The 12976-nt window shown below is 41.1% G+C and overlaps 1 protein-coding gene across 1 annotated transcript in view; it reads left to right on the forward strand.

Annotated features, from left to right (window-relative positions):
* TNS3 (tensin 3) overlaps positions 1-12976 on the forward strand; it is a 191723-nt gene that overhangs the window by 110330 nt on the left and 68417 nt on the right. The window contains 1 exon segment of the mRNA XM_009332357.1: positions 653-1912. Coding sequence (XP_009330632.1) covers positions 653-1912 — 1260 coding nt within the window.

A 12976-nucleotide genomic window follows, 5' to 3' on the forward strand; every position in this document is an offset into this window, starting at 1 on the left:
GAGGCGCTTAGGGACATGGTTTAGTGGGCATGGTGTTGTTGGGTTGATGGTTGGACTCGATGATCTTGGAGGTCTCTTCCAACCTTAATGATTCTATGATTCTACATATATTCCAAGGACTGCAGCTCTGATTGAAAGCCTGTTTTTTCCTTGCACCACCAAGAAAAGGAGTAAATGATTGCTCGTAGTGTAGTTAGACTATCAAGTAGACATGGATGAACTGGTAATAGCATGATATGTTCAAGGCAAGTATTGCGGGTAGGTTCCTACCATTCTTGCTCTGAATGGAATGCATGGTAGCTGCCTCTCAAATTTCTAGCACTGTAATAATGTAATTCTTCAAATTAGTATGAAGAGTTTGTGGAGCCATAAACATGCATTCAAAACAGCATAAACAGACATAACTGTATTTGATCTTGAGCTATGAATGGCATATTATATTTCCATCAAGAAAACTGTTATAAATTGAAATATAAAATGAAAGAAGATAATGCCATTGGTTGATGCTGTATTTGTAGAGCCAATTTAGTTTTGCAGAAACAATACCATTAGTAGTAGCAGTATTTCGGTCATGTGGTACAACACCAGTCAAAGCCCTTATATAACGTCTTGTCCTTTTCTCTCCCTTTCCTTGTTACTTATCTCTCCACAGTGCTGCATACCCAAGGTCCCATTGATGGCAGTTTGTATGCGAAAGTGAGAAAGAAGAGCTCCTCAGACAGCAGCATCCCTGGTGTTGCTCAGGGTGTTCCCGTGATTGGCAGTCCTGATCACAGTGATCATACCCTGTCTGTCAGCAGTGATTCAGGACACTCAACAGCTTCCGTCAGGACAGACAAGACTGAGGAGCGCCTTGTGCCAGGAGTCAAACGGGGTCTGAGCCCACAAGAGAAGGCAGAACTGGACCAGCTACTTAGTGGCTTTGGTCTGGAAGATTCTGTCAACACCACCAAGGATATGACTGATGCCCGAAGCAAGTACAGTGGGACTCGCCACATAGTGCCAGCTCAAATTCACGTGAATGGAGACACCAAACTGAAGGACAGGGAGACTGATATTCTGGATGATGAAATGCCTAATCATGACCTTCACAGCGTGGACAGCATTGGGACTTTGTCTTCCTCAGAAGGGCAGCACTCCACCCACCTAGGGAACTTTAGTTGCCACAAGAGCAGTCAGAACTCACTTCTTTCAGATGGCTTTGGAAGTAACACTGGGGAAGAGCATCACAATGCTTTTGCCCCAGACCTTGGAATTGGTGTGGATCCCCTCTATGAGAGAGCATTTGGAAGCACTGAGCCAAAGTCAACTCAGCAATTGCAACGGAATCCTTCTGTCTCACCCCAGCCTCAAGCCTATGGTCCAAGTAACTACTCTACTCAGACCTGGGTACGCCAGCAGCAGATGGTCACTGCTCACCAATATAGTTTTGCCTCAGAGAATGAAATTAGGGTTGGCATTCATAACACTGTGGAGAATTCGGGCAGTGTCCAGAGCCAGTCCCGAGTCCCAGACACCCCGACACGTGGCTCCAGCAGCAGAGATGCTGTGCAGAGGGGGCTAGGAAGCATGCCAGGTGCTGCTGAAGTGGCAGAACATGCCAGTGCCGAGAGTTTTAAGTCAAGGCCAGTGCTTCAGAGAGACACAAATGGCCTGGATCTAGGACGGAATGCAGGGGACTTGCCAGCTTCTCCAACTTTGGATATTGATCAGTCCATCGAACAACTGAACAGGCTGATCTTGGAGTTAGACCCTACATTTGAACCTATCCCGACTCGCATTAACACTGTCACCAGGGACAAAAATCAAGTAAATGGCTTCACCAGTCTTGATGTAGACATGGAAGGGCTTGGCAGGAGTCCTGGCTTCCATGACAAATTAGAGGTCACAAACAGGAATCCCTCCTGGCATGGTAAGCTGTTGTAATACTTTCTGAATATAATGCTTTTCCTAGCACTTGTGTGTTCTTGATATGGTACAGCAGGATCTCAGGTCATGACATCTTTCAGGGTGAGTATCAAGGGATTATTTCTGATACCCTCTGTACATAACCATCCAAGAAATTACGGAATCAAACTGATGTAAGATAAGTGAGTTTTGCAGGTACTTGGTTTTTGCTTGAAAAAAGTACTGTTCAGCAAATTCTTACCCATTACAGATCATCAGTTGGGATTTTTTGCTGCTGTAACTTTAAGTGATAAGGGAGCAGAATTCCTACAGTTCCTACATTGAGACATTTTTAGAAGGCATCTGTAGTGAAATGGTTTATGATTTATGATTATATGCTTTTTATTATTATGATTTTTTATGATTTCCACTTAAAGTAGGAGAAAAAGCTCTGACAATGTTGTCTTCAAATTTAGTGTAATGCTGCTGGCATTAAATTTCTATGCAGTATTTTCATAAATAATGTAAATTTTGCCAGTAAAGTATTTTAAAACATACTCTTTCTGAAGCTTTTTTCTGTTTAAAAATTCAGAAGTCGCAGTGCTTGCTTGTTATCTCTGGCTCTGATATGATTGCAGAAATCAACTTGTGGAATTAAATATGCAACACTTGCTGACTACATTGCCTAAGTAATGATACTACAACTAGCAGCTTTGCAAAAGGATGAGTAGCCTGTCTCTGCTTAAGTCCACTGAAACCTTTCATTAATGCTGTAGTTAGAATTTGTGACAAACATGCTCTTGCTGGTCTTGCTGTCATGTTTGAAAAGTCTGTGTGGTCTAATTCCTCTGGCAGAACATATCCTCTTCTCTTCCTTCCCTCCCTTCCCTCTTCCTCTTCTCCCTCTTCCTACCTCCAGTCTTGGTGCAATGAAAGACTTGCTTGTTTTTCCAGGATTTGATTCAGTATCAGCCAACATGCCAGAACATGTGTCCGTGGCCTCAGTGGACACAAATGAGCTGCTTCAGCTCAAGCTCAGTTGGATATGCCAAACCATTCGATGATGACTGTGGCTAACTAGTGTGTGGTTTCCATTAATGTGCAGGCCTATGTGATCAAGGATGGTGATTCTTGTAGAGAAGGTGAAATCACAATTTTATGTTTAGGAGGGTAACTGAGGACTAAAGAAGTCCAGAAATCCGTGATGAATACGTGAGCTGCTTCATTGTCTGTTCGTTTTTAATACACGGTACACATTTTGTGGCTCTTACAGGATTAAATTCATTAGTTTGTAATTTTCTTGAATCTTTCCAAATGATTAGCTGATGGACAAATTGAAAATGAGATTTTCCCAGCAGGAGAGAACTCTTCTTTTTGGTATACAGTAAAGCTAGTGAAGGGGATAAAAGGGTCATTTAGAATAAGCCACCTGTTACAATTCTGTGTTTAAAGATACAAATCTGAAAACAGATGTTTGAATTTCTCTCACAAATTCTGGTCGTCTCCCAAAGGAAGTAGGAGTCACTGTCAATTCCCTTCCATTTGTAAAGTCAGGTAAAGCAGGTAAACTTCCTGCCCCCTAATAAAGACTGGTGAGAACACGAGTCCTTGGGGCATGTTCTGGAAGAGGATTTGTTTTAAAGATAGCAATGAATTTGGAATTAAATATGAATATACAGACAGCATTTACAATCCCAGGTAATTTTGGGGGGGCAACAGGGCATAGTACGAAAGAGGAAAGAGTTTAGGAGTAAGGAAGCTCCTTCGCTTTCTGTCATGCCCTTGCCTTTGGCAAAGCATTTCTCTCTCCTTCATCAGTCTGAGTGAGGGAAAAGGAGGGTTAATGTTTTTTCCATTTGCTTTTAAACCTGTCTCTCAGAAATAGTGAACATCCTTACAGGATGTTTATATCATACTGAGCTTCAAACATAACCTTATGCATACTGATTCCTAATCTACTTCCAATTCAAGTCAACAGAAGACCTCTTCAATGGATTTAATTAGACATAGAGTATATGTCTCTGAAAGCAAGGTGGTGAGCGCAATTTGTATGCTGGAAGTGGTATGTAAGTGCTAACTGCTATCCACAGCAAATCTGTTTCTGACATTTGACAAATTTGACAAATTCTGACATTGAATTTTTTCCCTATACCCTCTATCTCTGCTCCAAAGCAACCACATGCCTACTGAAATCACAGAATCAGAGTGGTTGAGGTTGAAAAGGTCCTCTGAAGATCATCTGGTCCAACCCCCCTGCTCAGGCAGGGCCACCTAGAGCCAGTTGCCCAGGACCATGTCCAGATGGCTTTTGAGGAGGTGGTAGGAGTTTTTTCTCCTCTCCAAGGAGGGAGACTCCACAACCTCCCTGGGCAACTCATGCCAGTGCTTGGTCACCCTCACCATAAAAAAGCATTTCCTGATGTTCAGGGGGAACCTCCTGTGTTTCAGCTGGTGCCCATTGCCTCTGGTCCTGTCACTGGGCACCATGGAAAAGAGCCTGGCTTTGTCCTCTTTGCACCCTCCCTTCAGGCGTTTATTCACATTGATGAGATCCCCAACACGCTTTCATTTAATCAAGAACTTACAGGAAGAGTGCCATCCAGTATTTTGTGGACAGTTCTGCACTCTGCCAAATCATGAGTCCTTCTGCATGATGTTTTATTTCAGCATACTAGGCATACCTTGTCTGGCAAAAAGGCTAATTATTTAAGGGACAGTCAGGGAGAGAATCAACGGGTATTTGGGTCTTCAAGTCTTTTCTTAAATTTTTGCTTGGAGGAAGTACTTACTCCATTCACACTTTTACTGTCCTGAAGTCAGATTCTGTTGAAGTTCTCATAAAGCCTTTCATTAACATTAGAGACTTAAGGAGGAAGGTGGCAAGGAAAGGGTTACCCTTGCATTTTTAGGGCCCAAAATAAATGAATGAACTGCATCTAGAGTTTAAGCACTGCAGAGAGCCTAGTATGTGTGGAATCCAGGATATAGGATGCAAGACTGGAGGCTTGTGTTGGCCTCTAGTCTTGGCTTATGTCATCGAGATTTATGGGCCTCATTCTAGTCATATTTATAGTGACTTAGGATATTTACGTTTAGGCAAATTTCCTTTGAAAGTTTAATGCTTAAAGTGCTGTCTCTTCATTTTACCTTCTATTTTTCAGGGCCTTCTGCTGCCAGTGTTGTTCAGGTTGTTTAGTATCTTCTAGCCTCAGTAGTCTCTTTGAAACAGGGTGCTAGTATAAAACTGTGTTGGATATTCTCAGCTGAAATCTGTGGTGATCCTTGTTGAGAGGTTATAGTTAATTTCATCAAAGGCAGCAAAACTGAATGGGTGCTTTTCCTTTCCTCCCGCTCCTAATTTGGTGAGGAGTGGGGAGGCGTTATTAGTTTACATTTCCGGGGATGTAAGCTAAAGTACCACCATTTTCAACAACTGCTGCTTCAGAGGATGCCATCTTCTAGTAGAAGAGGCAGAGACTAGGAATAGTAGGGATTTAGATATTTTAATTTAGTCCAGGCGTTTAGGCAGCTGAGTGCATTTGAGCACCCTGAAGTTTAAAGAGCTCTGCTTGTGGTTAATGTAGGTAGCGTCTTGAGGAGTTTCCCTTGTGTAACAATCATGTGCCTTGCTCTTGAGTGATAAGCAGCAATTTTAGATCTGTGTTGAGTCCCTTGCCTGCCCTTTGAACCCTTTGAGTATATTCATTGTGATTAACAGTGCAATTTTATGTTGTGTCTAATGCAATTGAAATGCAGCAGACTGTTCCCAAGAGAGGTGGCCTTAACGCTGCCTCCGTGATCCTTGGACATGCATTACCCCATTCATTTCTGCATCAGATTTGGTAACTCTGCAGTGCTGGGGTTTGTTGGATTAGGTTGTTAATGGTTTGAAGGTTTTCTTATGGGTTAGTTCTCTGTCAGATCAGAGGGTTAAACTTGCAATGTGGACAGGTAATCACTAAACGCTGTGTGCAAAAAGAGTGATGAGAGCATATGGCTGGAGGTGGGGGGCAAGCAGAACAGCCAATTTTCGCAGCCTTTAAACCAGATAGAACAGGTTTATCCTGAAACCACATACCTAAATCTTTGTGATAGAACCTGATCTGTAGGAACTTCACTGTGAGGAACACAGTTATCCCACTGTGTTACCAAATACCATTAGGAAATTATGGTTAATACTGGGGCAGAGCTATGAGAAAGGTAAATTCAGTATTTTAGGGCATTAGCTCCAAGGCTAAGGTTGGAGATGTCAGGATTCATTTGTCATTTTCTGTATGTGCTTCAGCATGTGATACTGGAGTAAGTAACATAAGAATAGCATTTGATTAAACAGAAGATTTTTTTGAAAGAAATGTTTCTTTGTATAGATTTAGCACAATAATAATTATTTTTTAAGTTTGCATTTATGTCAAGTGCTAAAATGTTGTAATTTTGACTTTAGCAAGTATCATTCAGTTTATACTACTAAGAGCTTGATTTTAAAACTACCCATGGTTCCAAAGGTAAAACAATATGTATCTGTGGCGTGCTGCCACCTCTGCTTGAGACTAGGAGGTCACTAGCACATACTGATTTTCCAAATGCTGTAAGATTTATTTAGTTACATATCTGACCTTGCCCTGCTGCTGTATACAGAATCATGTATGCATGATGTGCACAAAACAACAAGGGGAAAAAGCAGTTTGACTGAATGAATGTTAAGAATGAGGAAGACCTGAAATATTTTTCTCTTGATACTTCACCTGATGGAAAGGGAGCATTCTGGCTGCAAGGAGAAATTGTGAATTGGGATGGTCAAATGGAAGCAACAGGAGTATAATTTCATGTCTCATCTGAATCCAGATGATGGTCATAGTTCTGAGCATAAAACACAGATGTTCTGATATGTTCTTTCAAAGTCTGCAGAGCACTGCAAAGGAGTAAATTCAGAAGTGTTTACCAAACGTCACGATATTCTGCTAGGCACATAACTGAATACTGGAAAAGTAACCTACTGGTTGCAGAAGCCCCTACCACCTCCCAAGCCTCAGCTGTATGAGAAAATAGGTAGATAAATTGAAACAGCAAATTAGTCTATTTTGACTGTGGGTGGGAAAAGGAGCAGCAAGCCTGAAGTTTGAGAAACAAGGAAATACTCTTTATTAGCTCCCTTCCTTTTTCAAACATGCTTGACAGTTCACTTGTCTTTGGGGACCATAGGTATGCAATATCTATGTGAGGAGAGGTAGAGAAAGTGGCCTTAGGGTATGCAGGTCTGTGAAATGCTCTAGAGTTTCAGTGTACAAACCCAAGCCCTTAAAAAGTCTGTTGTCTTCATACTCCTACTGAGAATTAGTGCTTCTGTGCAAGGATTAAGAAATAATGAGAAATATCCTCTGTACTCACTGGGATAAATGGCAAGTGTTAAACAGTTTAAAAAAACCCAACAGATAAAAACATAACTCATTGTGCTTGGTTAAAGTCAGATGTCTGTTCCTGCATGTGTGGGACAAACCAATGTATGTCATGGAAAGTTCCTGTTCAGACTTCAACATTGCTTTCCCTCCACAGTGCACAACTGAAGCATCAGTTTAGTCTAACTCCATTCCTCCGCACATGCACACACATGCAGTAAAGCTGAAGTACTCAGCATACTTGCAGTGAAAGGCTGTAAACATGTGCTATACTAGAAAGAAAAGAAAACCTTATAATATAAGCTAAATAATCCCTTAAAATAACAATAATGTGTTGTTGTTCATTGCCAGTTTGTGGCAACAGAGCAGAGGCCTCCTGGATGTTGTTTACCTTACCTTGGAGTAGACTCATAGAATTAGTATAAGCAGGAGATTCTCCAAGGCAATTAATTAGCTGTTGAAACTACTGCAGCACAGGAGGTGTAATTGGTAGCATAAAGAAACGCTGGCTGCCGTGGGGATGAGGAAATAGCCATGAATAAAGGATAACCAAAACAGCAGTTGTTCAGTGATGCACAATGGTTGGTCTTACACAGTCAGGTTTTAGGGGGAGCTCTATACCCTGTGACTTAAACAGTCCTTGACCTAACAAGTATATCAAGAGAATGAATTGTCCTGTGATGGAGGGAGTTGGCAGATCAGGGCTGAATGGCTCTGAGTGAGGTTGAATGGACGAATGAGGTATTCAGAGCGAGCGGGAGCAAACAGTGCTGAAGATGAATGGGATTGACGTGATGCGTTGTGTGTGTGCCTAACTTGAGGGTTGAATTACGAGAGGGTGGTGGGGTTATCTGGTTTCCTGCATGAGTGTGCAGAAAATGTATGCCTTAAGAAGACATGTGCATGTTTCCGGTGCCCTACAAAGCTGGAAGAATGAGCTTACGAATGAAAGGTGTGTGTGTCAGCTGGGATGTACATTATGGTGCAATTCTTACCTCTCTTTCCTTGTATGTTTCTGCACAGATTGACAGGTAGGCAGCTACCTCTCCTTTCATGCTTCTTCCTAGAGGTTTTCATACACATGTACCCTTAACATAGGTTACCATGGCACAAACTACTGACTGCTCATGTAGCAGAGTTCTGGGTTCTGTCCAAAAGGATGTCTTGGATTAAGTGCTCAGTGTTTTTGAGACTAGGAAGAAGCAGTGACCCTTCAATTTCTTTTTGCTAGGATGTTTCATTATGAACCATGTAGAACAGTAGCTGATGACCTCTTTTCTCCTTCAGTGCTGTGTGTGTTGCTTATCAGAGGTGAATCTGTTCACTATATATTAAGATTTTTCCAATTTTTTGCTTTTACATGAGCTGAGTTACACGGAGATGAGTTTCTGGTAGTAAATGAAGCTGCCATTTACTAGTAACACAGTGCTGCAGTAGTTCTTAATTTTAAATAACAGGAAAATTTGTAGCCTGAGGAAATTTTGATGTGTATGTAAGCTTTTCTCTGCAGCCTTATGTTCCCCCTTTACTTCACTCTGTGTATTCTATCATGCCTAATAACACATGACCTCAGTCTACTGGTAAAGATAATTTATAAGGCTTATTGCCTTGAAAGAGCCATCTTTTATCACAAAGCTTCTGCTTATTCGATAGGGAAGGAAGGCTAAAGCAATGTTTTGCTTCTACCTAGAAAACTGTAAAAGCAAGAATTTGTTAATAAACATAGAGAACAGAAAGGTCTTTACCCATTTTCAGTAAAATCTACCATTACTGTCACCCATGTCTCATCCGCACCCTCCGCCTTTTCACTCGTAAAATGTTAAAATTTGCATCTTTAAAAAAATGTTAGAAGCAGTTGAAGAACTATGTCATCAAACTAAGGCAAAGCACATGAACATATGCATTCAACATTTGGGGGCAGCCTGTTTCCATTGCCGTGACCAAGAGATGCATGTCTATCTAAACAGGCCAGCATGAGGAAGAGAGGGACTGCCTTTTCCATAAGGTTGAAATTACATTGTTGCTCTCAGCTAATTCTAATTCTTCTTCATGTATGAGTTACTGTGTTTGAAAATACAGTCTTAAAAAATCCTTAGGTCACCAAATGTGGTGGGGACAACACAAATACACGGTTCACACAGCCTTAGGTTTTGTGTGGAGTTTATATAGTTTATCAGCTCAGTAAAGAATTGAGCATTAAACAAAGCCATCTTCCCTCCCTCAAAAAAATCCCAACATGCAAAATGAATAAAAATTAGGTGGCTAAGCATCTGATTACAAGTGTCTGGAACATCTTCAGAGGTCTTTCCTCTATTGAAAATAAATCTTTGAAGATGATCCAAATTACGGTATCATAAATCATGCTACAGTGTATCTGCAGACAAAGGAGAGGGGAAGAAATCCTTTTTGCATACTTTATTAAATAATAATTTTTAAAAGCATTGAACTGTTCCAGATGTTCCCATTCACTCTGTGATATTCTGTGGGAGAGCAAACGCGGTCCATCTCAAATAAGTTGTAAAGTGACAGGAGAACAAAGCTTGTCCAAATCCTTATGTGCCTTATTTGCATGTACTAACAATACACTACTAAACTTGTTGTAGTTTCCATCGCACAGGAAAATTTTGGTACCTGACTTGGAGTTAATTTTACAGTGGCTAACAGTAAATTTAAATGGAGTTTTTAGCTTAACTAAAGTTAAAAACTGAGTTTTTAAGTTAAAACTGGAGTTTTAACTAAATTCAAATTTTTAAACTAAATTTAGTTAAATTAATTCTTAAGCTAAAGTTAAAAATGGAGTTTTAGTTACACTTAGCAGCACAGTAATTTTTAATTTAATTTATGTCATGTACTTATTCCACAAATTTTTAGCAGTCCTGTAACTTCCACGATGTGGGCCTGAGTGTAGCATCGTTATGACATCTCTGTATGGGTTTGGAGATACCAGTTTGGATTTTGCAACAGGCTTGCTGCCCATGCTTGGCACAGTGTAAAAGGGCTCAGAAACTAAAGTGGCCAGACCTGCGAAGCTGCTGTCCCCTACATGAACAGGTTCAATGGCTTACTTGGATTTTAGGTAGAGTTTAGACCTTTTCATTTGCTTTTTAGACTAATGAGTTATAAGGAGTTTGGAATCCTAGTCTACTACCCATTCTAGATAGGGGAAAAAAGGAGTAGTTTGCTTGTGAATCATTGCTAAATATAGGGTATTTTTTCAAGAACAAAGAGATTTTTCTGGCTGCAATAGCACTTCCTACTACATTTTAGAAAGATTAAGGAACTGAAGATATCACAGACACAGCTCAGTTGGCTTTTGTTCTGATCCCTTTGAAACAGTGTTCCTATAGAGCTATGAATCTAAAAATTTGAGCATAACAAGATATTCTGTTAGCACTTGCATTAGAAATCCATCTTTTTTTTTCAACTGGGTATACATTTGCTTGTCCTTTTTCCACCACAACAATGTTCAGCTCGAGTTTTGTCTTGCTATCTTTGAAGATGTTATTTTTCCTTTAAATTTGTAACAGTGATTCTAAATTCTTAAAATAGATTTGCTTTGGTTTAAGCATAAAGCTGTCTTGAAAGCTTCATCATTAAATGCCTTCTGCAAAAATCTTAAACTTTGTAGAAGATAGATGGTGCCAGAGAAGGAAATCACTTTTGATTTGGATAGTGTTGTGGTAACATTTTTTAGTATGTGGGGCAGTCCCTGAAGGCTCCTCTGTTAGAAGTTAACTTATGGACTACTTTTTTTCTTGATGAATTATTAAGCCTCCTGTTGGATTGAATCCCCATGTTTCACAGTAATGGGTAGTCGGAGTTATGCAGGTCTTTTTAAACTGCTGTATAGGCAGCGGCATCTGGAATTTCTGCAATGCTAACGTAATTCTCACTAGAGTCTTATTTCAGCCTTCATGACTATGCTGAGGTCTGTGAAAGGGGCACTGGAAAAACAGCCTTGTGGGAGTTTTCACTGTACCTTTCTCAAGAGAACCCTGAGTTTTATTGATCTGTGGGTTGAACTGGTAGAGCCTTTTTTATGTCATGCTAACTTTTCAGACAGGTTGAAGCTATGGTGAGAAGCTCACTTGAAGTGCATCTGCTTTTCTGTTCCTCTCTATGCTCCTCTGTGTGACGTGCTTGTACACAGCAACAATTTCCAAGTTGTCTGTCTGCAGAGTCTGTTATTTGTTGTGCTATTTTTTTTTAATTACAGTATCTGTTAAGTTGTATTGGTTGGTTGATTGATGAAACATACATCCTAGTAAGTTCTGCTTTTGTTTCTTCAAACCACATTTGGTTTTCTTAAACCATGTACATGTGGCTTGCGTACATGCTTGTCAGATTTTCTTAAATGTGTAGATGTCTCTATACATATCTCTCTTCTGTCTCCTGTGAAAGGGATAGTGTTGAAATGAATTCAATATTCCAAAAATCCTGCTGGGGGACTGTCATGGTTTAACCTCAGTAGGCAACTGAGCACCATGCAGCCACTCGCTCACCCCCCCCGCAGTGGGATGGGGGAGAGAATCGGAAGGGTAAAAGTGAGAAAACTTGTGTGTTGAGATAAAGACAGTTTAATAGGCAGAGCAAAAGCCGCGCACGCAAGCAAAGCAAAACAAGGAATTCATTCACTACTTCCCATGGGCAGGCAGGTGTTCAGCCATCTCCAGGAAAGCAGGGCTCCATCACGTGTAACGGTTACTTGGGAAGACAAACGCCATCACTCCAAACGTCCCCCCCTTCCTTCTTCTTCCCCCAGCTTTATATACTGAGCATGACGTCACATGGTATGGAATATCCCGTTGGCCAGTTTGGGTCAGCTGTCCCAGCTGTGTCCCCTCCCAGCTTCTTGTGCACCTCCAGCCTTCTCAGTTGGTAGAGCACGAGAAACTGAAAAGTCCTTGACTAGGGTAAACACTACCTAGCAACAACTAAAACATCGGTGTGTTATCAACATTGTTCTCACCCTAAATCCAAAACACAGCACTGTACCAGCTACTAGGAAGGAAATTAACTCTATCCCAGCTGAAACCAGGACATACAATCTCCACCCCTGGTCCCTTTGGGCCAGGTTATAGGGTTTAACATTGCAATGAACTCCTCCCCTTGCTCCTAGCCTGGCTAGCAACAAGGGGTTCCTGCTACAGTAATTCCTATAACATGCAACTCAAATCATGGGTTACAACAATTTAAAGGTGTTTCCATTACAATCTCCACCCCTGGTCCCTTTGGGCCAGGTTATAGGGTTTAACATTGCAATGAACTCCTCCCCTTGCTCCTAGCCTGGCTAGCAACAAGGGGTTCCTGCTACAGTAATTCCTATAACATGCAACTCAAATCATGGGTTACAACAATTTAAAGGTATTTCCCTTACAATCTCCACCCCTGGTCCCTTTGGGCCAGGTTATAGGGTTTAACATTGCAATGAACTCCTCCCCTTGCTCCTAGCCTGGCTAGCAACAAGGGGTTCCTGCTACAGTAATTCCTATAACATGCAACTCAAATCATGGGTTACAACAATTTAAAGGTGTTTCCATTACAATCTCCACCCCTGGTCCCTTTGGATCAAAGCATAGGGTTTAGTATTGCAATGAACTCCTCCCTTTGCCCCTGCTCCGGCTTGGACTTATCCACAGACTGCAGTCCCTTAGGGTTGTACCTGCTCCAAGTGGAGCCTTATCTATGAGCCACAG

Source organism: Pygoscelis adeliae, unplaced genomic scaffold (assembly GCF_000699105.1).
Source record: "Pygoscelis adeliae isolate BGI_AS28 unplaced genomic scaffold, ASM69910v1 Scaffold119, whole genome shotgun sequence".
Classification (NCBI taxonomy): Eukaryota; Metazoa; Chordata; class Aves; order Sphenisciformes; family Spheniscidae; genus Pygoscelis; species Pygoscelis adeliae.